The sequence below is a fragment of the Hyperolius riggenbachi genome, chromosome 7 (assembly GCF_040937935.1).
Source record: "Hyperolius riggenbachi isolate aHypRig1 chromosome 7, aHypRig1.pri, whole genome shotgun sequence".
In the NCBI taxonomy this organism is placed as follows: Eukaryota; Metazoa; Chordata; class Amphibia; order Anura; family Hyperoliidae; genus Hyperolius; species Hyperolius riggenbachi.
The window spans coordinates 94,275,417-94,302,562 of record NC_090652.1 but is presented as its reverse complement, the minus strand read 5'-3'; the positions used below and the strand labels follow the sequence as shown (position 1 = coordinate 94,302,562).

Genomic DNA, 27,146 nt, shown 5'->3' with positions numbered 1-27,146 from the left:
CAGTATAGACTGCGAAAACCACGTGTTTGGAACACTCCGCATCACGTGGTCCCACCAGCCAATAAGCGGCCGCTCCAGGAAGAAAATACTGCAGTGAAGTGAATATTAATTAGCCATGTGGCTGCCGACAATAGTGGACTCTCCCCTCTCCTGCACAAAAATATTTAAAAAAAAAAACAAATTACTGAGCATGTGCAAACAGTCTAACGCGGCTAAAGCCGCTTAGAACGCACAGCATGCTGCACTTTCCAATAACGTCCAGTGTTACACTGTAACGCAATACTGTGAACAGCCCATTGATTTTTCATTACTGTGAGTTGGGCTGCGTTACAGGCTGCTCTAACGTGCGCCTGTAACGACCCACTCTGAAAGCAGCCTAAAAGGAGGGTGATGCTTGAAATCATTGATCTTCCATTGCTAACCATGGGGACTAGCAAAGAAACACATGCAGCCATCGTGTTGCATAAAAATGGCTTCACAGGCAAGGATATTGTGGCTACTAGGATTGCACCTAAATCAACAATTTATAGGATCATCAAGAACTTCAAGAAAAGAGGTTCAATTCATGTTAAGAAGGCTTCAGGGTGTACAAGAAAGTCCAGCAAGCGCCAGGATCGTCTCCTAAAGAGGATTCAGCTGCGGGATAGGAGTGCAACCAGTACAGAGTTTGCTCAGGAATGGTAGCAGGCTGGTGTGAGCACATCTGCACACACAGTGAGGCGAAGACTTTTAGAAGATGGCCTGGTGTCAAGAAGGCCAGCAAAGAAGCCACTTCTCTCCCAAAAAAACATCTGGGACAGATTGATTTTCTGCAGAAAATATGGTGAATGGACTGCTGAGGACTGGGGCAAAGTCATATTCTCCGATGAAGCCCCATTCCGGTTGTTTTGGGCATCTGGAAAAAGGCTTGTCATGAGAAGAAAAGGTGAGCGCTACCATCAGTCCTGTGTCATGCCAACAGTAAAGCATCCTGAGACCATTCATGTGTGGGGTTGCTTCTCATGCAAGGGAGTGGGCTCACTCACAATTTTGCCAAAAAACACAGCCATGAATAAAGAATGGTACTAAAACACCCTCAAAATGCAACTTCCAACAATCCAACAACGGTTTGGTGAAGAACAATGCATTTTCCAGCACGATGGAGCACCGTGTCATAAGGCAAAAGTTATAACCAAGTGGCTCGGGAACCAAAACATTGAAATTTTGTGTCCATGGCCTGGAAACTCCCCAGATCTTAATCCCATTGAGAACTTGTGGTCATTCCTCAAGAGGCGGGTGCACAAACAAAAACCAACTAATTCTGAGAAACTCAAAGAAGTGATTATGAAAGAATGGGTTGTTATCCGTCAGGATTTGGCACAGAAGTTGATTGAGAGATGCCTAGTCGAATTGCAGAGGTCAAGAATGAGAAGGGCCAACACTGCAAATACTGACACTTTGCATAAATCTCATGTAATTGTCAATAGAAGCCTTTGAAACATATGAAGTGCTTATAATTATATTTCAGTACATCACATAAACAACTGAAACAAAGACCTAAAAGCAGTTTAGTAGCAAACTTTGTAAGAACTCATTTTTGACAGTCTCAAAACGTGTGTGTGTGTGTGTGTGTGTGTGTGTAGGTGTGTGTAGGTGTGTGTGTGTGTGTGTGTGTGTGTGTGTGTGTGTGTGTGTGTGTGTGTGTGTGTGTGTGTGTGTGTGTGTGTGTGTGTGTGTGTGTGTGTGTGTGTGTGTGTGTGTGTGTGTGTGTGTGTGTGTGTGTATAAAATAAGGCTGAACATTGTTACAGAGTCACTTTAGAGAGAGATACTGAGCAGGTAAAGAAAGCTGTGACAATCTATCCACCTCTTGTCGCCTCCACCTATAAAAAACATCTCCTGCATCCATCATTTTCTAACACAGGACACTACCAAACTTCTGGTGCATGCCCGGATTATTTCCCGACTCGACTATTACAACTCTCTGCTGTGCGGCCTACCCGCCAACCGTTTAGCTCCGCTACATTCCATCATGAACTCTGCTGCACGACTCATCTACCTCTCCTCCTGCCCAATTCCCCTCTGTCAGTCCCTTCACTGGCTGCCAGTTACACAAAAGATATGATTCAAAATCCTGACTCTCGCCTACGAAGCTCTTTACAACCTAGCTCCTTATTTAAATAATCTTATTTCCAGATGTCCTGCACACAATCTCCGCTCCACCAATATTCTCCCCAGTCTTCCTCTCTGGTCACCTCTTCTCACTTACAAGACTCCTCTTGATCTTTTCCCCTCCTCTGGAACCCCTTCTCTCAAAACATCCGCCACTCACCCTTTTTAGACAAAATCTAAAAACTCATCTCTTCAGGCAGGCATACTCCCCTACCTAGGACATTTCGCCACTGACCACCATATTTACCATCTCATACACAGCTTCCCCTTACCTACTGTCCTATCCCTTATACCGAGGACTCAAACCCACTTGCAGCCTTTTCTAAGCGCTAGCGATTTGAAAAGCTGTTGCTAATGCTATGCTATAGGGGATTTTTATAAAATCACATCGCTCAAGTGGGATCACACCCATAGCATTACATTAGCAAGATTCTCTAGGTTTCTAAGTGCTTGTGATTTTCAAAAAGTGGGTTCCAGGCCTTTGAGCCATTTCACACTTACAATAAAAACGTTCCTGTTCTGCACACTTTTTGGAGCAGACAAAAATGTAGGAACAGATTGTAATGTTAAAAAAACATTGGCCGTCTTGACTTGCAAATAAAAACTGATCTTTTGATTATGTTTGTGAAAACTAAGTGGAGAGTATGAGCTTTGCACTTTTTTCAGGTGAGTGGATCTCCGTGGAGGCAATGAAAGCCAATGCAAAACCAGACCTTCCGTTCACACACAGAATTTTGCACACAAATATTATGCCAAAGCAGACTGCCAAAACTTCATGCTCCTTCCCTCAGTGTCATTTTGCAGACTTCCTGTTTAAAGCAGGGCTCGAGCAGTGCTTCAAATATGCCGAAATATAAAGCGGTATTTTAGCGGTACATGCAACCACTTGCATACCAGCAGTCTCACATTAACATTCATGTAAACATGTGAAACGGTACATTAAAAATAAAGCGGTACATTAACCTTCCTGGCGGTAACCCCGAACGTAGTTCTGGGTAAGCCGCGCAGGAGGTTTTCTCAGGCCCTGCTGGGCCGATTTGAATCATTTTTTTTTTTGCTGAACGCAGCTAGCACTTTGCTAGCTGCGTCAGCACTTCGATCGCCGCCGCCCCGCGCTCGATCACCGCTATCCGCGTCGCAAGACAGCCTCCCCCCCCTAGACCCCTGCGCTGCCTGGCCTATCAGCGCCAGGCAGCGGCAAGGGGTGGATCGGGACTCCCTTAGACGTCACGACGTCCATGATGTCGGTGACGTCATCCCGCCCCGTCGCCATGGCGACGGGGGAAGCCCTCCAGGAAATCCCGTTCTTTGAACGGGATTTCCTGATCGCCTATCGCCGGAGGCGATCGGCGGGGCTGGGGGGATGTTTGAGCAGCGGCTATCATGTAGCGAGCCCTAGGCTCGCTACATGATTTAAAAAAATAAATAAAAAAAACGGCTGCGCTGCCCCATGGCGGTTTTTAATAGACCGCCAGGAGGGTTAAACAAGGCTATATCGGTAAAGAATTGCTTGGTACAGCATAACCACTCGTAATTTCTTCTCATTGGTCACAAAAAAAAAAAAATAAATAAAAATAGCAGTTTTGATCCCTGCAAGTGGGAACCAGTCCTAATGCTAGGTACACACCATACAATTTTCTGTTAGATAGATGGATCGATAGATTATTTCTGTCATGTCCGATTTCTCATAGTCAATGGAAATAGAGAAGAGAAGATAACAGAATAGAGCGGGAAATCGGCTGGAAAAACTGAATCAAAAATCGTTCGGCCGGAAAAATAGACCACAAAAAGTGCATTGTGTGTACCCAGCATTAGACTGTAAAGGTGGCCATACATCAGACAACTTGGCAGCAGATTGACCATCTGATTCTGATTATTATAATAGGATGAAAATCAGTCCAAAATTGGTCAGACATACTGCAAGATGTTGGGCCATCATGGTCGGTCGGGCGTGCAGCGGTAACTGTGAGCAATATCAGGACGAGCGATGAAACCTTCAGCGCTGTACATCTAATGTATAAATTTATGTGCATTTATACATTACCTGTCCTGTGTCGCAGTGCCAGTCCTCTTCCAAATCCACCGCTGTCCGTTACACTTCCCATACACGCTGCGGGCGCATAGCACACCGGAGTGTGTGTGACATCACACACGTGCGCCTTACCAGGCCGGTGTGTATAGAAGAGCGGAGGATTTGAAGACTGATACAAGACGTCAGACATCACATGACGTCACATGACTTCAGCACACATCCTCCGCATATCAGAAGATATGCGGAGCTGTGCAGACCGGCTGGGGCGCTCGCTGGAACGAGGCTGGGTATGTATCTAGTGGGCAGCAGCTGCATCGGGGGAGGGGGAAATTATATAATGTACATTCCTAATGCTGGCTACATTGTACAGGAGCCCCTGCACCTTGCTAACTTATACTGTGGGGCTCCTGTACCTAGCTAACCTATACTGGGGGGGCACCTATCAACTCTATATACTGGGGGGGGGGGCACCTATCTACCCTATACTGGGGGGCACCTAGACCTGGCTACTTACCTACAATAATCTGTGGGGGATGCCGAAGACAGATGGGCACCACGCGGTGGGCGACTCAGGACAGGTAATGTATAAATGCACACACGGGAGTACATTTTTACATTGGGGGCAGCGAGGAGGTAACGAGCATGGCCGATTCCCGAGAGATTTCATGATTAAATTTATCGGGAATCAACCTGCGGAGTGTGGGCAGCCGACCAATCTCTCTCTAATCAGATTTGAATAGATAAAGATCTGTCCCTTGGTCGAATCTGCCCATCATCTCTATTGTATTAGAGCAGGTTGAGCAGCTGCAGCTTCTAAGTATAAATGATCCGAGATTTTGGAGAGTAATTTAGAAATTTAGTTTACATTTTGTGTTTCAAGCTTTTGACCCACCAGAAAAAGGTATATCTTTAGCTAAGATACCTACAGTATATTACTTCCCTTTCCGTCCCATGCTTCCCTTCTTTAACCCTCCTGGCGGTTTGCTAAAAAATCGCCAGGGGGCAGCAAATCTTTTTTTAAATTTTTTTTTTTTTTTTCATGTAGCGAGACAAAGTCTCGCTACATGATAGCCGCTGCTCAGCGGCATCCCCCCAGCCCCTCCGATCGCCGCCGGCGATCGGCGATCAGGAGATCCCGTTCAAAGAACGGGATCTCCTGGAGGGCTTCCCCCGTCGCCATGGCGACGGGGCGGGATGACGTCACCGACGTCGTGACGTCATAGGGGATTCCGATCCACCCCATAGAGCTGCCTGGCACTGATTGGCCAGGCAGCGCACGGGGTCTGGGGGGGGGCGGCTGCGGCGCGACGGATAGCGGCGGATCGGCGGGTAGCGGCGGCGATCGGGCACTGCACGCAGCTAGCAAAGTGCTAGCTGCGTGCAGGAAAAAAAAAATTATGCAAATCGGCCCAGTGGGGCCTGAGCGGTGCCTTCCGGCGGCATAGCCCAAGCTCAGCTCGGGCTTACCGCCAGGAAGGTTAACCACTGGATGTGTCTATTGGCATGTTGTGGGTTACCCACTCATGGACCATCCTTTTATCCACCTCCCCATTCCTATTCTACCCCAACTCTTTCCTCCCCTTTTTCTTTCTTATTGAAAAGTAATTTTTTCAAATATGCTACTTTAACAATGTGATTCTTAGCGAAGATAATTGATATATTTTGCTGTTCACTTGTACTTTCCTGTTTCTCTGTTTTTATCTTGCATACCCCCTGCGTGGGGATTTTCATGTTTTTTTCACTTGTTAACCATTTTTGATATACAGTAATGTGAAAAACTATTTGCCCCCTTCCTGATTTCTTATTCTTTTGCATGTTTGTCACACTTGAATGTTTCTGCTCATCAAAAACCGTTAACTATTAGTCAAAGATAACATAATTGAACACAAAATGCAGTTTTAAATGATGGTTTTTATTATTTAGTGAGAAAAAAACCTCAATCTACATGGCCCTGTGTGAAAAAGTGATTGCCCCCCTTGTTAAAAAATAACTTAACTGTGGTTTATCACAGCTGAGTTCAATTTCTGTAGTCACCCCCAGGCCTGATTACTGCCACACCTGTTTCAATCAAGAAATCACTTAAATAGGAGCTATCTGACACAGAGAAGTAGACCAAAAGCACCTCAAAAGCTAGACATCATGCCAAGATCCAAAGAAATTCAGGAACAAATGAGAACAAAAGTAAATGAGATCTATCAGTCTGGTAAAGGTTATAAAGCCATTTCTAAAGCTTTGGGACTCCAGCGAACCACAGTGAGAGCCATTATCCACAAATGGCAAAAACATGGAACAGTGATGAACCTTCCCAGGAGTGGTCGGCCGACCAAAATTACCCCAAGAGCACAGAGAAAACTCATCCGAGAGGCCACAAAAGACCCCAGGACAACATCTAAAGAACTGCAGGCCTCAATTAAGGTCAGTGTTCACGACTCCGCCATAAGAAAGAGACTGGGCAAAAACGGCCTGCATGGCAGATATCCAAGGCGCAAACCACTTTTAAGCAAAAAGAACATTAAGGCTCATCTCAATTTTGCTAAAAAGCATCTCAATGATTGCCAAGACTTTTGGGAAAATACCTTGTGGACCTACGAGACAAAAGTTGAACTTTTTGGAAGGTGCGTGTGCCGTTACATCTGGCGTAGAAGTAACACAGCATTTCAGCAAAAGAACATCATAGCAACAGTAAAATATGGTGGTGGTAGTGTGATGGTCTGGGGTTGTTTTGCTGCTTCAGGACCTGGAAGGCTTGCTGTGATAGATGGAACCATGAATTCTACTGTCTGCCAAAAAATCCTGAACGAGAATGTCCGGCCATCTGTACGTCAACTCAAGCTGAAGCGATCTTGGGTGCTGCAGCAGGACAATGACCCAAAACACACCAGCAAATCCACCTCTGAATGGCTGAAGAAAAACAAAATGAAGACTTTGGAGTGGCCTAGTCAAAGTCCTGACCTGAATACTATTGAGATGTTGTGGCATGACCTTAAAAAGGCTGTTTATGCTAGAAAACCCTCAAATAAAGCTGAATTACAACAATTCTGCAAAGATGAATGGGCCAAAATTCCTCCAGAGCGCTGTAAAAGACTCGTTGCAAGTTATTGCAAACGCTTGATTGCAGTTATTGCTGCTAAGGGTGGCCCAACCAGTTATTAGGTTCAGGGGGCAATTTCTTTTTCACACAGGGCCATGTAGGTTTTGAGGGGTTTTTTCTCATTAAATACTAAAAGCCATCATTTAAAACTGCATTTTGTGTTCAATTATGTTCTCTTTGACTAATAGTTAACGGTTTTTGATGAGCAGAAACATTTCAGTGTGACAAACATGCAAAAGAATAAGAAATCAGGAAGGGGGCAAATCGTTTTTTTCACATGACTGTATATATCAATAAACACCCTTGAAACGAAAATGTACACTAGACCCCTGCTTGACACATTTTGTTAGGTTACAGGAAAAACGGTTATGAAAATTAATTGGACCACTTTCTGCTCAGAAATCCAGGAGAAACTGAACGCCAGGGAGGTTAAAGTAAACCTGATAGAGAGATTGCCAGTTTTATTTGCCTGGGCATCAGGCCTGCCCAGTAATCTCTGAATGACCAGAATAGATATGCAGATCAGATACTGGAGTCTGTCTGCACTGGCTGCTTGTTTGTTGCTAAGCAGATATTTTGACTGCAGTCTGACTCGCAAATGTGCAAACAGGAAACCAGCATTTTGAAAAGGGATAATGATGGCAGCTTCCATGTTCCTCCCAAGTCAGGTTTTCTCTAACAATTCTCAGTCTACTCCACAGCCTGGTTTTGGCACAATCGCATAGTAAGTGTGGGCAGTATACATGGAGACCAGGGGTGTTTCTAGGTTCCTGGGAGATCCGGGGCACACCTGGGCACCAAGAGGGAAAGAAATGGGCGTAGTCATGTCGTGGGAAAGTGGGTGTGGCCATAGGTGGGGACGGGGCCAAATGTACATGAATATAACAGTGGTGTAACAAATATATTCAATAGGTAGTATTTCACATTTCCAGCACTGCGTAATATGTTGGCGCTTTATAAATGCAATAAATAAGCCCCTCATCTGGCTTCTGTCTTGTTTTCGGCTGGCTTGCCTGTGTGCTGTACTCAGCTGGCGGTTATGCTGGGCTTGCTGGTGGTGATGCTGTGCCGACCTGGGGCTTTGCTGGGTGATTTGCTGGCGGCTTTGCTGGGCTGGGCGATTTGCTGGGGGCTTTACTGGGGTGTTTGCATTTTTGGGTGCTTTGCTGGGCTGCGGGCTAGACTAGGCTTTGCTGAGCTGGGAGCTTTGCTTGGCTGTACGCTTTGCTGGGCTGGGGCCCGGAGGCTTTGCTAGACTGAGGGATTTGTTTCGCTGGGCTGGAGCCCCAGGGATTTGCTTTTCTGAGCTGGGGGCTTCGCTTTGCTGGGCTGCGACCCAGAGGCTTTGCATTGCTGGGACCTGGGGGGGGGGGGGGGGGTTCCGTTGCTGGGGCTTTGCTTGTCTGGGGCCCAGGGGGTTTACCTTTGCTGGGGGCTTTGCTAGGCTGGGGCTTTGCTTTGCTGTGCCCAGGGGCTTTGCTTCAGCATAGGTAGCTAGGTATAGATGCCTTCAGTATAGATAGCTAGGTATAGAGGTCTTCAGTATAGGTAGGTAGGTATAGGGTCCTCCATATAGGTAGGTAGGTATAGGGTCCTCAGTATAGGTAGGTAGGTATAGGGCCTTCAGTATAGGTAGGTATGGGGCCTTCAATTTAGGTAGGTAGGTAGGTATGGGGTCCTCAGTATAGGTAGGTAGATATGGGGTCATCAGTATAGGTAGGTAGGTATGGGCCTTCAGTGTAGGTAGGTATGGGGTCCTCAGTATAGGTAGGTATGGGGTCCTCAGTATAGGTAGGTATGGGTCTTTGTATAGGTAGGTAGGTATGGGGCCTTCAGTATAGGTAGGTAGGTATGGAGTCCTCAGTATAGGTAGGTAGGTGGTGAGGCTGTCTGTGACTGTGCTGACCGGGCCCGAATCTGGTGGCGGCAGGCAGGCCAGGGACAAAGACAGAGCCAGGTTGAGGTGTTCTGCCGGCCGGGCTGGGCACCGGTGGTGAGGCGCGTCTGTTCTTGTCTGCGCCGGTGGGGTCACTGTGGTGGAAACCGGATGGATTTGGCGGGTGGCAGCAGGAGGACGCCAGGATTGCGCCATGTGCAGCCAGGTCATCTGTAGGCCAAATGCGCATATGCGTGCAGGGGGCGGAACTACCACACTCTCTCCAGCCCCCTGCCTTTACAATGGAATTGCCGCCCCCCCTGTCAGGTGCTGCTCCATTTCTAATTAGGCAGGGGGTGGCGGACGCCGGACACAGTCAGCAGCCTGCCAGCAAAGGATATCGGACGGACACCGACCGGAAGCCATGATGACGTGTGTGCAGGGGGCGGAGTTACCATGCTCACTCCAGCCCCCTGCCTCCGCACTGGAATCCCACGCTCCCCGCCAGGTGCTGCTCAGCTTGTGGATTAGGCAGGGGGTGGCGCCGAACAGAGACAACTGCCTCAGCACCACCCACAACATGGCAGCTGCTGTATCGAGCGAACAGCGGCCTCGTTTAACGTTATATTGGGGACACCCATGTAGGGCACTCCACTACATACAATCAGGGGCACCCTAAGCCGTATTGGGGGCACGGGCCACCACCAAATAGCGCTAGCAACGCGCCTGATTGGAGACAGCGCACACACACACACACACACACACAGACTTTACCTGTGTAGGACAGCCCCCAACTCTCTGCATCTTTTCCCAGAAGACTGCAGAACGTATGGCGATATTTATTCAGGTTCACATCTGAGGTTCCAATGCCAACCATCTGGATGAGGAGGTGAAAAAAAACAACAAATTAAACTGCTTTAATCTGGTGCTTGCCAAAAAAAAAAAAAAAAAAAAAAAAAAAAAAAAAAAAAAAAAAAAAAAAACAGAAGGAACAATGGTAATGCCTTCTACACTAGAGTAACAAAGGGAGTAAGAGGTGCCCAGGAGTGTATAAAACGGAGTTAAAAACAAGAGACAAATTCATATAAGTCCCAGTTATCCAGAATTTAGGAACTGGAAGTCTCAACTAATCGGCATGCCTGATGGATAACGGAGACTAACTTTTTGGGGTGTTTGCCGCCTTTAAAATACTTACCGAGCCTCCAGCGATGCGGGAGCCTTCCTGCAGTACCTAGCGGGCTCCTGGCGGCTTTCAGCATCTGTACACGCAAGTCGGCATGTCACATGTCAAAAGAGGGATCCGCACAGTCTTCAAGGAACAACGTGCTTTTATTGTTACAATGCACACATAATACACACCAAATCGTCTCTGGCCTGAAACGATCGTCGGCTGAGACGATTTAGTGTGTATTATATGTGTGCATTGGAACAATAAAAGCACATTGTTCCTTGAAGACTGTGTGCGGATCCCTCTTTTGACTGCTGAATTATCGTTGCTCAAGGTTCCAGCACCAGCACTGCTCTACTATAGGTGTGTGATTCTTTCGACTGAACGTCACACGACCTGACACAGTCAAGCCGCTAGGAGCCCGCTAGACATCGCTGGACGCTCGGTAAGTATTTTCAGGGAGGTTTATGCTTTTCGGTCGGTTGCTCAAGTAACCAGCAAGCACCTCTATCCGGCATCAGGCGATCTCTGCTGCTGCCAAATACCAGAGACTCTGCTGTATAAATATAATTACTTTTTAATAAGCACAGGCAACACGTTTCGTGGGTCTCTGTCAACTTCCTCAGACCATATAAAGTGCCGAAGGGTTTCAAAGGTCACATGTAGAGGCACTCTGCAACTGGCTTTTGAATCCCTTTCGGCACTTTATTTGGACTGAGAAAGTGGGCAGAGACACACGAAACGCATTGCCTGTGCTTATTAAAGAGTAATTTTATTTATACATATATAAATTTGTTGCCAATGAGGTAAGCCACCTCCCCCTTTTTCTCTTGTTTATAACTTAAAAAGTTTTATACAATCCTGGGTGCCTCTTACTCCCTTTGTGCTTGCTTCCCTCATTGTGAGGGCTAAGTCCGGTCCCCAGGTGGCTGATGCCACATGTCAGGACCTTACTTCTGTTTTTCAAGAGTGCAACCATCACCACCCTCTGTGGTTGACATGGAGCAATCATAAGAGAGCGGAGTGTGTAATGTTTAAACAGTATTATGTCACAGGATTTTGAGACCAGTTCACTGGAGGAGGACGTACCATGTCTGTGCCATACACTGGTGATGTCATCTTGATCTCCCAGAAATGCTGGCCATCAGTAAGCATCTTATTGCCCCGGATGGCGGCAGTGCCAGAGCTGTAGTCCATGTGGAAGCTGACTTTGCGATTGTCGCAGCTCAGCATTGTGGCATTGGATTTGCTCCCGTCATCCCAAACCCAGTCAAAGTCTGCAGAGGAAAGAAAACAGAAAACAGTATAGAGTGAGAAGCAAGCCTCCACCTGCGCCCTATGGCAATGGCCAGTGCTGTGCCTTACAGTCATCCTCCTCTCCACACTGGCAGCTCTTGATCTGGTGGAAAGCATATAGGCTGGAGCAGTAGGGATCGCTCTGACTGTCACAGCTGCAGTATGATTCGCCGGTCACTGGCACAGCGCTGGGAATGGAGGATGGCAGGTGCAGCAGCTCCACCTCTGAGTCACTGTTACTGTGCTGTGAATAAAGACATAGGCTAGTGTCATTTACAGTAGCTTTTCATCTCATATTAGGTTATGCTGAATCTGTTGTAGTGCTGCTCAGACACATACTGGCAAAGGATATTACGCTGGGACTTTAAAGAGGAACTCCAGTGAAAATAACATAATGAACAAAAGTGCTTAATTTTTACAATAATTACGGTATGTATAAATGATTGTCAGTGTTTGCCCATTGTAAAATCTTTCCTCTCCCCGATTTACATTCCGACATCTCATTGTGACATTTTTACTGCTGGCAGGTGATGTCAGTGGAAGTAGCTGCTGCTTGTTTTTTTGGCAGTTGGAAACAGCTGTTATTTCCCACAATGCAACAAGGCTCCCACAATGCAATGTCAGCACCATGGTCCTGACATCACACTGTGGGAGGTTTCACCACAATAGCCATACAGACCCCCTGATGATTTCTCATGGGAAAGGGGGTATCAGCTACTGATTACGATGAAGTTCAATCCTTGGTTATGGTTTCTCTAACGGACATGTGACATAACACAAACATGGGTACATCTATTACTGTGCCAGCTTCACTTTCAGTTTATATTTTTTCAGTTGCAATGAATTGTGATGTCATGACCAAGGTTCTGACAGTTTGTCTGTGAACCTCATTGCACTGTGGAAAATAACGGCTTTTTCCAACTGCCAAGCAAGCAGTGTCTCCCTATCTGCATAGAACTCAGGGACAAACATTCCGTACAGATCACCTGGCAGAACTAAAGATGTCACTAACTGTGATAACATTTCAGAATGTAAATCAGGGAGAGGAAAGATCTTACAATGGGCCGACACTGACTAAATAATCTATAAATTAATATTGTAAACAATAAGCAATTTTATGTTATTATGTTATTTTCACTACAGTTCCTCTTTAATCAGATCAGTACTACAACAGTTTTAGAATGCTGTGTTTACTTATCTCCAGTACTCTAGTCGGCAATACTAATGAATAGTCTCAGCTTTAACCACACTATTAAGCTGGCCATACACTGGCCCGATTTGCCGCCGTTTCGACAGCAGATTGATCACTGGAATCAAATCTGCTGCCAATCGTTCGCGCTACACGCCGAATTTCGATCCATTCCGTCCGATACCGTCGATCGTGCCGTGCGGAAAATAACCGTCGATCGCCCGCGGGTAAAGAGCGCATCACTAGCGGCGTTCGAGTGCCCGACGACCGACGCAATAGAGCCGCAATACATTACCTGCTCCGCCGGCGCGACTCCCGGGTCTCCGCTCTTTTTCTCCGCTCTGGTCTGGTCTCCAGCATGCTTCCCTTCTTCCTGTCCCGGCAGGAAGTTTAAACAGTAGAGGGCGCTCTACTGTTTAAACTTCCCCCAGACAGGAAGAAGGGAAGCATGCCGGAGACCAGACCAGAGCGGAGAAGAAGAGCGGAGACCCGGGAGTCGCGCCGGCGGAGCAGGTAATGTATGCGTGTATGCGGGCGGGGGGAGCGGCGGCAGCACCACCACAACAGATTGTAAACGGTTTCAGGCTGAAATCGGTTCACAATCTGTTTGCAGTAAAGGTAGCCATACGATCCCTCTCTGATCAGATTCGATCAGATAGGGATCTGTCTGTTGGTCGAATCTGATGGCAAATCGACCAGTGTATGGCCACCTTTACTTTTGACATTCACAAAGAAACAGCAAATCACAATTTAATTTTAAAAGAGAAGCTACAGTTGGCCATACAATAAGGGCCTGTTTCCACTACACGCAGATTGGATGCAGAAAAACTGACTCCAATGAAAGCCTATGGGCCCGTTTCCACTAAACGCGATTTTTCTGATGCAGATTTTCCCTTAAAGGGGAACTTCAGCCTAAACAAACATATTGTCATTAAGTTACATTAGTTATGTTAATTAGAATAGATAGGTAATATAATTTTTTACCCACCCTGTTTTAAAAGAACAGGCAAATGTTTGTGATTCATGGGGGCTGCCATCTTTGTCATGGGGGCAGCCATATTTTTGGTTGAAAGGAGGTGACAGGGAGCATGAGACACAGTTCCAACTGTCCTGTGTCCTGATAACCCCTCCTAGCTGCAAACGCTAGGCTTCAAATGTCAAATTCAAAATGTAAGAAAAAAAAATTGCAGCAAAACAGCAGAACGAGAACAAAAACATCAGAAATCCCATCATGCTTTGCACCGCATCAGGGGAAAAATGCCCGGGCAGTTTTCTTCTGTGCAGCTAAAAATGAGGCTTGTATAAGAGAAACAAAGTTCTGATGCTGTGAAACTGTTAAAGAAACACCAGGCCTTTTCAGTGCTGCCGAGTTGATTTTTAGTCTGGAGGTTCACTTTAAGGCCTGTTTCCACTACGCGCAAATTGGATGAAGAAAAACTGACTCCAATGAATGCCTATGGGAAAATCTGCATCAGAAAAATCACATTTAGTGGAAACAGGCCCATGGGCATTCAATGGAGTCAGTTTTTCTGCATCCAATCTGCATGTAGTGGAAATAGGCCCTTTTATGGATTGCCATTCAATGTGACAAACCAGTCGATTCAGAGAGAAATCAATTCTCATGACACACAACAAAACACATGGATTTTCAATAGATCCCTGCAGAGAATCTATTGAAAATTGATTGAACCACAGCATTGCTTGTTGATTTGCTGCCACTCTTGCCCAATTGACCTACATTTTCTGTCCAGTCTGATTTACACTTTGATCGATTTTTGGCCAAAATCAATTAAAAAGGACATTTCATTTTGAGGGGGGAATAAAAAAAAAATTATATATATATATATATTTTGATGTGTATTGGCACATTATCCGCTGTAGATAGACGATACATGTAATAGATCAGATCCGCAGACGATGCCGTGAACATGTGTATGCATTATGTACTACAGCATTTAGATATCCCAGGAACCTACACCAGGATTTTATTTATAGATTTCAGCTCTGCATTTAATACCATAATTCCATCACTGCTGCACAGCAAGCTCTCCCAGCTACATATACCTGAATCCCTCTGCAAATGGATAACCGACTTCTTAACCGACAGAAGACAGCGTGTTAGACTTGGTAAACTCACATCAAGCTCTCTGACAGTCAGTACTGGTGCACCCCAGGGCTGTGTGCTTTCCCCACTGCTGTACTCACTTTACACCAATGACTGCATCTCCACAGATCCATCTGTTAAGGTTCTGAAGTTTGCAGACGACACAACAGTTGTTGGTCTCATTCAAAACGGGGATGAGTCTGCATACCGGCATGTGGTGGGACAGCTTTCCTCCTGGTGCAGCAGCAACAACTTGGAACTAAATGCTCTCAAAACCATGGAGATGATAATAGACTTTAGGAGATCTCCCCCCCAGCACCTCCCCTTAACCATAAATGGATCCACAATAACCCAAGTAGAGTCATTCAAGTTTCTTGGGTCCACGATCTCAAACGACTTAAAATGGGACAACAACACTGCCACTATTGTCAAGAAAGCACAACAGAGAATGTACCATCTACGGCAGCTGAAAAAGTTTGGCCTACCTCAAAATCTAATGGTGCAGTTCTACACTGCAATCATCGAATCAACCATAACATCATCTATGACTGTATGGTTTGGCTCCTGCTCAGCATTAGAAAAGGGGAGGCTGCAGCGCATCATCCGATCAGCGGAAAGGATAATTGGCTGTAGCTTACCTTCCCTGCAGGATCTTTACACTAGCAGGTGCAGAAAGAGAGCAACCAAAATTGCCTCTGACCCCTCTCACCCAGCTCACTCCATCTTCCAGCGCATGCCTTCAGGAGTAAGATTCCGGTCAATCGCTACCAAAACCTCTAGACACAGGAACAGTTTTTTTCCTCAAGCGGTAGCCATACTTAATGCCGAACCACGTTAGAGCTGCTAGGACTGAAAGTAATCAGCACAGAACTAAACATGAACAATTCTCACATTGCTTACTGCCACTATACTTATAATGCCCTTAACTTGTAATATTCACACTGTCTGTCCTGTATTGTTTTTGTTTGTGTTTGTTAAGCAACTGCCAAGACAAATTCCTTGTAGGTGCAAACTTACTTGGCGAAAATAAATTGATTCTGATTCTGATTCTGATTACCTGTCCATCAGAGTCATACTCCCGCGTGTCATCTCCCGCTGGCAGCGATGGGGCCCGGATCTCCTGGTCTCTGCGGACTCCGCTCAACACAAAGCGCCAGGCTCGGCTGTTACGTGGACGTCGCGCCATGGTGTTCAGAAAAGACTACAAGAGCCCAGAGAGTTCAATATTACTACACAGACTCAATGACTGTTTATACAGCTTTAACAATTGATTGATAGCAAGTTCATTCCGTAAACAGAACAAAAAGTGTAACAAACATGATGCAAATGGTTTAGTGTTATTAAAAGACAACTGAAACGAGAGGTATGTGGAGGCGGGAACGCGCGGTGACAATTGTTGAAATCTACGTCCTTGTCAGAGCCGCGCAGCCAAGCAAGTGTTATAGAAGAGCTGGAAAACCCCCTAGGCTTGTACCACTCCAAATACACACACAGCCAACAGGGCAGGAGGCATGAGAAAAGTGACAACCAGTGGAAAAGTGGTGTTATAGCAAAGCAAGAAAAGGCTAACCAAACTTACTTTATTTTCACACTGCCTTCTTGTGGTCAAAAGAAAAACTGCAGCAGATTAAATGAATTTTTTTATACATACCTGTGGCTTCCTCCAGCCCCATGCGCACGGATCGCTCCCACGCCGCCGTCCTCCACTTCCTGCAGCTCCAGTACCGGGTCCCGTAACTTCCTCCAGTGACGGCCAGTCTGCGCAAGAGAAGCGAGCCCTCTACGTATCTCTCCGGTGGCTGGTCAAAACCCCAGGCAAGTGAAACGCTTGCTTTTATTTTCAATTAAGTATCACTTTAACTGGTCCTCTACTCCCTTTATATCCAACCACCCTCTGTTCCCCCTCTACCCCTGTTCCTCCCCCCCCCTTAATGCTTCTACCAATATGTTTAACTTCAATAGGTATTTCTCATCCATCGCTACCTCTTTATGCAACATGAATCATACTGATTGCACATGCCTTTTATATTTGAAAACTGTTATAAATAGTGTACTAAGACTACTGTACTTTTATACACTTGTATGCTTTATACTGATCCTTTTATACTTAATAAACCTTTTGGTCAATGAAAAAAAAAAAAAAAAAGGATCACTTTAACTACAATTCATGAGGCCTCCCCCAGGCGAAACATTGATGGGCCCCCCAAATGTTCACACCCCTTCCCTCGTCTCCCCTTGATGCACTTCACAGCCTGGGGGCCCATCTCACAAAGGTCATAAAACAAGTGTGGCCATCATGATCTATACACCCATAACAAGTGTAGCCACAAAAATGCATACCTATGAATGTGCCGCCGGGAGACTTGGGCGCAGGATACAGCAGATATACGGCTTACCCTGCTCCTGCACAAGTCACAGCTGCGTTAATTTCCATTCCCCCTCCAGGTGGCACCCAAATCTCCTGCGCTGTTTTAACAGCGCTCAACAAAAACACCTGATCTGAAGTATAGTCCCCTGTATCAGAGGAAGGGAAGGTTAGTAGCTGGGGCCCCAAGCTCTCTTCTAGTTACGCCCCTAAGCATGTTAATTTGGTCTTGGTGCCAGGAGGTTCCCTGTGCTCCTCGCCTACACTGTTACCTCGCACGGGCCCCTGGAACATATCCGACAAGAGCTTGTTGGATAGGCAATCGTGGCCGCTCTCCCTGTCGTGTGCAATTGAGTATGGCTGCCAGGGCAGTTTCTAGGCCTTAGAGCTCCCAGGGTGATGTATCAATTGTGGCCCCCCCATAGACTCAGGCACTCTTGCGATCCAGTAGCCAGAGGTACTTCCCCTGTTGGGGTGGCCAGAGAGCCCTCCTCTAGGTAGCTAGAGAGAACCCCTTTTAGGCAGCCAGAGAACCCCTTTAGGTAGCCAAAGAATCCCCTTCTTTAGGTTACCAGAAAGCCCCCCCCCCCCCCTTTGCGTAGCCAGAGAGTTCCCCCCATTAAAGTAGCAAGAGAGACCCCCACTTTTGCTAGCCAGGAAGTCCTCCCATTTAGGTAGCCTGAGAGCAGGGTAGGCAGAGCGAAAAGTAGAAATCCAGCAAAGGAGGTTTGGGCGCAGCCAGCGCCACCATAGACCGTAATAAGAATTGCGGCTATAGCGGCACACAGTGAGTAACTTTGGTGCCGTCAGAACGGAGCTGAAGTTACTCTTTAAAACACTGTAATTCGGCCGCCAGCAATTACGAATTTCCCCACCATCCACGCGGACCTGGAGGGGGAATAATAACTAACGCCGCCAGGAGATGTGCAAGAGCAGGGTTAGCCATATAGCGGCTATATCCTGCACCCAAGTCTCCCGGTGGCTTTTTCATAGGTACGCAGGCAGAGGGGCAGGTAGGTGAGAGCAAGGGAGGGGGCGCAGCGGTGGGTGGGGAGTGTGCAGCACAAGTTGTCACTCACCTTCCAGGATCCGTGCGCCGCATGGCTTCTCCTGGTTCTGGGCATCCTGTATCATGGTAACAGCTGGAGCATAGATGGGAAATCTTGCGTTGCTGTGGATGGAGGACCAACCAGAAAACCATAGACAATCACACTCTAGCAGCTCCTCAGCGCTCGGCTGTGAGGCGGACTGGAGGAGGAAAGGCAAAAACCAAGAGGAGCGCTCTGTAGTGTGATAACTTTTAGGCTTCTTGCACACCAAGACGTTGCATTAGGTGGCACGTTAAGGTCGCATAACGTGCACCTAACACAACGTATGGTGCTGCAAGAGCCGACGGTAGAGTGAGCCGCGTTAGGCGGCTCGAGTCCTATAATGTCTCCCAGAGTGGCGCTGATTGGCCAGCGGGACCACGTGATGCGGAGCGAGACACTCCGCATCACGTGATCCCGCCGGCCAATCAGCGCCCGCCAGTGCAGTGAATATTAAGTAGTCATGTGCGCGGCTACTGTAGCTGGCTCTCCCCGCCTCCTCTCCGCCCCCCACTGCGCATGTGCACACAGTCTAACGCGGCTATAGCCGCTCCAACGCCGTAGCATGCTGCACTTTGCACAGAACGTGCAGCGTTACATGTAACGCAACGTGGGCTGTGTGAACAGCCCACTTGTGTTACCATTGCTGTGCGTTGGGGGAGCGTTTCAGGCGCACTAACGTGCGCCTGTAACGTCTTGGTGTGTAAGCAGCCTTAATCAAATAAAACAAGTGCATTTTAAATGCAGTTACTAGATAGATGATAAAAATCAGGCATAAATTTGGCATAAAGCCCTGAAGAGGTTGTCCAGGGGGCGAGCAACCCGAAGACTGCAGTGACCAGCAGCAGTGGGGGTCCAGATGGGTGGGTGACCCTAGGTGCCCTCCGTGGATCAATAGTGTGCCAGTGCTGCTAGTCAGAGTTGCTCAAATCCGAATTCGGGTGAAAACCGGATAGTTGCTATCTGGATTTCACCCCGTTAATTACAATCACCTGTGCGGGCTGGGCGGTCAATCTTACCTAGCTAATGTCTTAGGTCCGTCCCTCGGCGCCTCCCACAATGCAGTCCATGCATGTCACGTGAGTACAAACACATCCTCCTTCAGCCCGGAAGGAGGAAGTGTTTGTACTCACGTGACCGCCACGTGGAACGCATCGTAGGAGGCGCCAAGGGACGGATCTAAGAAGACGTCAGCTAGGTAAGATTGACACCCCCCCGCCCAAGTGATTGTAAATCCGGATAGCAACTATCCGGCTTTCACCCGAATTTGGATTTGAGCAACTCTACTGCTAGTAACTGCAGTCTTCAGGGCTTTATGCCGATTTTATCATCTATAAAGTACGTGCATTTGTAATGCACTTTTTTATTTGATTAAAAGTTATCACACTACGGAGCGCTCCTCCTGCTTCTGCCTTTCATCATGGTAATAGTGCCTCCTGTGATGTCATCATTGAGGACGCTGTTACCATGATACAACTGTGAACTAACCCTTTAACATGGGTTCTCAGTTTAAATGCATTTCCTGGGCAGAAAATGTTCACAAAACACAGACGAGTGTGCTCCCTGCCTAATCAATTGTCCAACTGCCTGTTTCAATGGTTTAATTGGAATAAATGGCTTAGCACTAGATCAGCTGTTATGCAGCTGACATCTACTTGGGAACCACAATGCAAATAATTACTAAACCTAACACAATATGTTACGCCTCGGGACTACAGATGAAAGTTGTAGGAAAAAGAAAAATGTACCAAATACAGGAGGTATTTGCGACAATTTATATAATGATCTGAGAGGGATCATTGTTGTTGGCCACATTGACCAGTGTATGGCCAGCATAAACCTAATAAATGAGAGTTGTCTTATGCTAGGTACACACTATGAGATTTTCGGGTAGATTTACTGTCAGATTCGATTATTTCCAACATGTCCAATCATTTTTCAATCGATTTCAGACCAGTTTCCGTTCACTTTAATAAGAAATCGATCGGAAATGTTGGAAATAATCGGTCAGTTGGTCTGCCTGAAAATCTCATAGTGCGAACCTAGCATTACAAGTGGCGTGGGGAAAAGCATCGTACAAAGATCCTGTAGGGGGGAATCAGTATGGGAGAAACTGGGCTCTACATCACAGCTGTGCTTTAGTACTTATCTAATCTGGGTTAATAATTATTTTCATTTTACTCAAGCTGTTTATTTCTAGAAAGCACTTTCTGTTTACAGAATGAGAACTATCAAAGCCAATATCATCTCTCCAGTTTCTACAACTACCCATGCATCCAATGGGCTTTTACAATCTTTTATCATCTACAGGTCCTTCTAAAAAAATTAGCATATTGTGATAAAGTTCATTATTTTCTGTAATGTACTGATAAACATTAGACTTTCATATATTTTAGATTCATTACACACAACTGAAGTAGTTCAAGCCTTGTATTGTTTTAATATTGATGATTTTGGCATCCAGCTCATGAAAACCCAAAATTCCTATCTCAAAAAAATAGCATATTTCATCCGACCAATAAAAGAAAAAAGTGTTTTTAAAACAAAACAAAAAAAAAATCAACCTTCGAATAATTATGTTCAGTTATGCACTCAATACTTGGTCGGGAATCCTTTTGCAGAAATGACTGCTTCAATGTGGCATGGCATGGAGGCAATAAGCCTGTGGCACTGCTCAGGTGTTATGGAGGCCCAGGATGCTTCGATAGCAGCCTTAAGCTCATCCAGAGTGTTGGGTCTTGCGTCTCTCAACTTTCTCTTCACAATATCCCACAGATTCTCTATGGGGTTCAGGTCAAAAGAGTTGGCAGGCCAATTGAGCACAGTAATACCATGGTCAGTAAACCATTTACCAGTGGTTTTGGCACTGTGAGCAGGTGCCAGGTCGTGCTGAAAATTGAAATCTTCCTCTCCATAAAGCTTTTCAGCAGATGGAAGCATGAAGTGCTCCAAAATCTCCTGATAGCTAACTGCATTGACCTTGCCCTTGATAAAACACAGTGGACCAACACCAGCAGCTGACATGGCACCCCAGACCATCACTGACTGAGGGTACTTGACACTACCTGGTACTTTATAGTAACATTTTGGCATTCCCTCTCCCCAGTCTTCCTCCAGACTCTGGCACCTTGATTTCCGAATGACATGCAAAAGTTGCTTTCATCTGAAAAAGTACTTTGGACCCCTGAGCAATAGTCCAGTGCTGCATCTCTGTAGCCCTGGTCAGGCGCTTCTGCTGCTGTTTCTGGTTCAAACGTGGCTTGACCTGGTGAATGCGGCACCTGTAGCCCATTTCCTGCACACGCCTGTACACGGTGGCTCTGGATGTTTCTACTCCAGACTCAGTCCACTGCTTCCGCAGGTCCCCCAAGGTCTGGAATCGGTCCTTCTCCACAATCTTCCTCAGGGTCCGGTCACCTCTTCTCGTTGTGCAGCGTTTTCTGCCACACGTTTTCCTTCCCACAGACTTCCCACTGAGGTGCCTTGATACAGCACTTTGGGAACAGCCTATTCATTCAGAAATTTCTTTCTGTGTCTTACCCTTTTGCTTGAGGGTGTCAATGATGGCCTTCTGGACAGCAGTCAGGTCGGCAGTCTTACCCATGATTGCGGTTTTGAGTAATGAACCAGGCTGGAAGTTTTTAAAAGCCTCAGGAATCTTTTGCAGGTGTTTAGAGTTAATTAGTTGATTCAGATGATTAGGTTAATAGCTCGTTTAGAGAACCTTTTCATGATACGCTAATTTTTTGAGATAGGAATTTGGGGTTTTCATGAGCTGTATGCCAAAATCATCAATATTAAAACAATAAAAGGCTTGAACTACTTCAGTTGTGTGTAATGAATCTAAAATATATGAAAGTCTAATGTTTATCAGTACATTACAGAAAATTACAAACTTTATCACAATATGCTAATTTTTTAGAAGGACCTGTATATACAATGCTGTCTGTCAGGCATAAAATAAAAAAAATCAAGTCTATTTTTATCTAGTAAACAAGTAATAAGGATGTAATAAGAAAAAAATCTTTTTTTTTTAATCCATAAAACATCATTCCCCAGTTTCCCTGACTCTTATTTGGTTGCAGGGCATGCTGGGTTTTCTTTTTTATTTCCTCACTTTCCTCCCCTTTTCCCCTCAGACATAACTAATGCAGCCTGATAGGCTGAAGCCTCTTTCCTTCCTGTTTTCCACTCCCACACCTCTGTTCCTCTCTGATTGGCCAAAATTTCTCATGCTGAGAATCTGAGAAAATCACTCAGAGCTGGGTGAGAGTGCCTATGCATACACAATCAGGCAGAGGAGAGTTATGCTTCGTACACACTTGCGATAACTAGTGTTTGCAAAGAACGATATTGGAAAGATTGGTATGCAACGATGGGATGCAGCGATCATCATACACATTTTAACGATAGTTCTCGCAGAAAAGAACGATCAGAAGGAAATGTTGCGTACATATTTATATAAAATTAAAAAAAACTACCAACATGGAGTTACAATAGATACAAATATATGATAGTTAACTTGCAAACAAAGTTTATTTGAAATTTGTAATGTAACAATCTTTACGGGTCACACTACACAGGAAGTACAGAAGCTGGGCAGAATCCAACGCAGGCGCATTGGCCCTTGTAACGATCGTTCTCGGCCGATGTCTGTACACACTATAGTTTTGTAACGATTGTCGGTAGATACAATCCGTCAGGTTGGATATTTCCATCTTCCCGATGTCGTTCGTGTTAATGATCGTTGGGTAAAGTTCTTTCCCCGATTGTCGGCGGAACGATCGTTAATGAGCTGTTTCAAACGACCATAGTCGCCAGTGTGTACGCAGCATAAGGAAGGACAGTACATCAGGATTGGCTTCAAAATTAAAGTGGACCCAAACCAAACATTTTTTTAATTCAAAATATTTAGTTGCACCACTCTGACACATACAAAGATAAATAAACACTCCTTCAAGCCTATGAGCATTTCAGTGCATGCTTTTCACCCTTCTCTTTTCATAACTAGGGTTATATAGGTGGGCAGCCATTACTTCTGAGCTTAGTAGGAGGCTTTAGATCATGGGTGTGTTTGTCATCAGCTACCCTCCCTCACAGGGGCGTCATCTATGTGAAATCTCACACAGGCTGGGATCACCTCCCCTGTGACATCATCAGTAGCAGCCTGTGTTTTGTTTTTTTTATCTCCTCCACCAGTCTGCCGGATTTTGTCCCGGCAATATAAAAGGAAGGGAGGGGTTCCTCCGATAAATGTAAAATATTTTATATTTGTCATCATGCAGCTGAAAAAAGGCTGCTATTTATTATTCTAAGTTACAAAATAGGTTTTATTTCTGAAATCTTGCATTTTTAATTTGGGTCCACTTAAAGATGGATAATCCTAAGAAGGATTTCTTTTTTTTCTTTTTTTTTTTTTTTTTTACTATAGGAAAATCACTAAAATCAAAATGTGGACAGTGCAATACATATGTTATGTAAGTAGAGCAAGTAGAGCAAGTATTTATCTACTTATACTGTATATGTGGTTTTTTTTTCCTGAGTTAGTATGGCCGACAGCTCCTCTTTAAGCTGCATGCACACCTTTAGTGGATGTGGCCTGTGCAGCTGACGACGTGCTGTGTTGCTATGCAGGGAAGTGGAGGGACGACGGAGCGGCACATGAGTTACGTCATGGCGACGGGTGGGAGATGGCTGTCGCTGGGGTCGAGTTGATCCGCTGAGTGGATCAGTTCGGTGGTCACCATCACTAGCCTGTGTACACACGCCTGATTATTGGCTGAGGCAGTCGTTATTGGCCGCCTCAGCCGAATTTAAGGTGGCCATACACTTATAGATTAGCAGCAGATTCGCTCATTAGATAGATTTCTGTCAGATGCCTGTCAGGTCGAATCTGATGTGTGCCACACACTAGGAACAGGTTTTCAATAGATTTCAGAATGAAATCTATTGAAAACCGATCGAAATGCAGTGTTGCACCAATCAATCCAATGCAACCCTATGTGCCATCGATCCGCTGCCAGCAGCCAATCGACTCAGATTTTCCGTCCAGACCGTTCGAGCAAATCGATCGAAATCGGCCGGTAATTGATCCAACTGCCGATTGATCATGCTTTCTGCTGCATTAATTTCTAGCTGATTAGATCAGAACAGTCGAATCAGCAGTCGATCGATGGCTAAAATCGACCAGTGTATGGGCCTTAAAGCTTTGAACACATGCTAGATAAAAGTAGACAACGTAGGCAACGTCCAACAACGCAACAGATGACAATCGGTATAGGAAGTGTAACAGACATGCACAACTATAGTGATTCAGCCGAGTGCTGCAGAAATCTGCAGCATGCCGTCCAGATTCCCACAAAAGTGCGATTTGGATGGAAGGCCATGAAATAGGCAGCTTTTTCTCGCCCAGCTTGCATGTGGGGAAACGCTGCAGATTCAGCCCGGAATCTGGCTTAGTGGAAATAGGCCCCAACTCCTAGCTCATTGGAGTTTGAAACAATATGTGGTCATCGATCCCCCACCACTTCACCTCGGTGGAAATTTACCACTGTACCAAATTTTATCTTTCAATCACTATTCAAAAGCATTCAGATGTTTATGAAACGGCCACACAGGGGTGAATAAATCACTGGCAGACTCGCTAAAAGATCAAGCAGGGCTATTTTCAGGCATAGGCAACTTCCTAGGAAGAAAGAACCATGCCAAATGCAACACTTTTAAATTAAATGATTACCAGTAGGTCCAGGACAAACCTGTAATACTGGGCACACAAAACTATCACTCTTTATCATTGCGGGTGTCCCTTCTCTGAACAAATATACTACTCTGCTAACTGAGAAATGAGGGGGAATGCTCTACAGCAGGAAATAACATTAACAATCAACTTGTGTTGAAATCCCATGTAAACTGTATGCAACTTGGATCTGGACAAATGAAAAGAACTCAGTCAATTCTGTTTGCTTGAATTTTGACATACAATGTACGAGACATGAGAATGCAAGATTAAATTAATCTCTCATTGACCATCTCTGCTGTATACAATTTGCACAGGTGCCCAAAGTAATCATGATCACATTTTGAATGACCATACTCACAAACACCTGATCTGCTGCATGCTTGTTCAGGGTCTATGCCTAAAAGTATTAGAGACAAGAGTACCAGCAGGACAGCCAGGCAACTGGTATTGCACAAAAAGGAAAAAAAAATGGCAGCCTCCCTACAGTTGTCTTTTAACTACTTAAGGACCGCCTCACACCGATGGGCGTGACCGCGGCAGCAGCCCCAGGACCGCCTAACGCCAATTGGCGTCAAGTCCTGGGGCTGCATTTTCTCAGGGAACGGCCATGCGCATGCACGATAGTTCCCTTCCCATTCACAGAGCGGAGTTCCGTGTATAGCCTGCTAGCCGCCGATCGCGGCTAGCAGGCTGCTTGTAAACGTAAGGGGAAAGAAATACCCTTTGTTTACACGCGTACAGCGCTGCGGCCCCCAGCAGTGCTGTACGAGATCGGCGATCCCCGGCCTCTGATTGGCCGGGGAGCGCCGTCCTCTCATACGCTGATGCCTATGAGAGGCGGAACAGGACGGATCGCCATCCTCTTCCAATTCACACACCGGAGGGGAGGAGGGAGGAAGGGGAGAGAGAGCCTCATAGAGGCTGGGGAAAAAAAAAATACAAAGTGCAGCAGTAATCGGACCCCTCCGGCAGCATGTCCCCTTTAGCCGCATCTACATGCGTAGATGCCGCATCTACATGCATAGATGCGGCCGCGATGCTCCTTATCAATCGAGCCGCTGACCGCTGGCGGGCAAGCGGAAGAGGCGATCCGGCGGCTAATCGAGCCGCCGGATCGCTGCAATGTCCCATCGTTTAGATGGGGCTTTAGGGACAAAAAAAGGAGCCTGGTCTTTGGAGGGGGGGTTAGCACTGTGGGTGTGAAGTGGTTAATCAATACCAGTTGCCTGGCAGCCCTACTGGTCTATTGGCTGCAGTAGTGTTTGGATAACACCAGAAACAAGCATGTGGCTAATCTTGTGAGATTTGAAAATATTGTCAGAAACACCTGATCTGCTTCATGTTTGTTCAGGATCTATGACTAAAAGTATTAGAGGCAGATGATCAGCAGAACAGCCAGGCAACTAGTATTGTTTAAAAGGAAATAAATATTGCAGCCTTCATATCTCTCTCATTACAGTTGTCCTTTAACTTAATAAGATCATTAATAGGGATACTCCAGAATAGCCAGACCACCTAATAACTCTTATTTAATAAATTCTGCTGTACCTGGATCTCATGAACAACTCCAGGATAAGCGCATTGCATTGCATACACCCAGACAGAAGCAGCTCAATAGTTATATGCTGGCAACCATGAGAATACACACATATAATATAAATATTGCCAATAAAGCAGAGTAAGTGCACAGATATGACAACAGAGCTGTCACCCTATAAGCACTCAGCTGTGACCAATGGCCTGACCCGTCTCCTGTGCCTCCCACCTCACCGCTTCCACCCTGCTCGCTGTCTGTTCCCTCCCCACACCCCAGCCTGTCTGACCCCCCGGCCGTTCTGCCCTCTTGCCCCAGCACCTACCTCCAGACGTCAACAATAACCCCTTAACTCCCTCTGCCCCTCCGACAAGCAGAGGAAGCCCCTCCCTTCCCTTCAATTGGCTCGTGTCCCCTAGAGATGGGCAACTATTTGTTCCGCAACCTGCTCATCAGCTTAAAGAGGCGGAACCATGAGTGGCCTCTCTGGCGATGATTGGTGGTATCAACCAAT

At 46.0% G+C, this 27,146-nt stretch overlaps 1 protein-coding gene across 1 annotated transcript in view; it reads right to left on the bottom strand.

Annotated features, from left to right (window-relative positions):
* SPSB3 (splA/ryanodine receptor domain and SOCS box containing 3) overlaps nt 1-27,070 on the bottom strand; it is a 39,287-nt gene extending 12,217 nt beyond the window's left edge. Inside the window, exons 1-5 of the mRNA XM_068246743.1 lie at nt 26,958-27,070; nt 15,964-16,107; nt 11,683-11,857; nt 11,407-11,594; nt 9,924-10,026 (exon numbers count right to left, since the gene is read on the bottom strand). Coding sequence (XP_068102844.1) covers nt 9,924-10,026; nt 11,407-11,594; nt 11,683-11,857; nt 15,964-16,092 — 595 coding nt within the window. The 5' untranslated portion in view covers nt 16,093-16,107; nt 26,958-27,070. The remainder of the gene's footprint in view (nt 1-9,923; nt 10,027-11,406; nt 11,595-11,682; nt 11,858-15,963; nt 16,108-26,957) is intronic.
* Nucleotides 27,071-27,146: the final 76 nt, after the last annotated feature.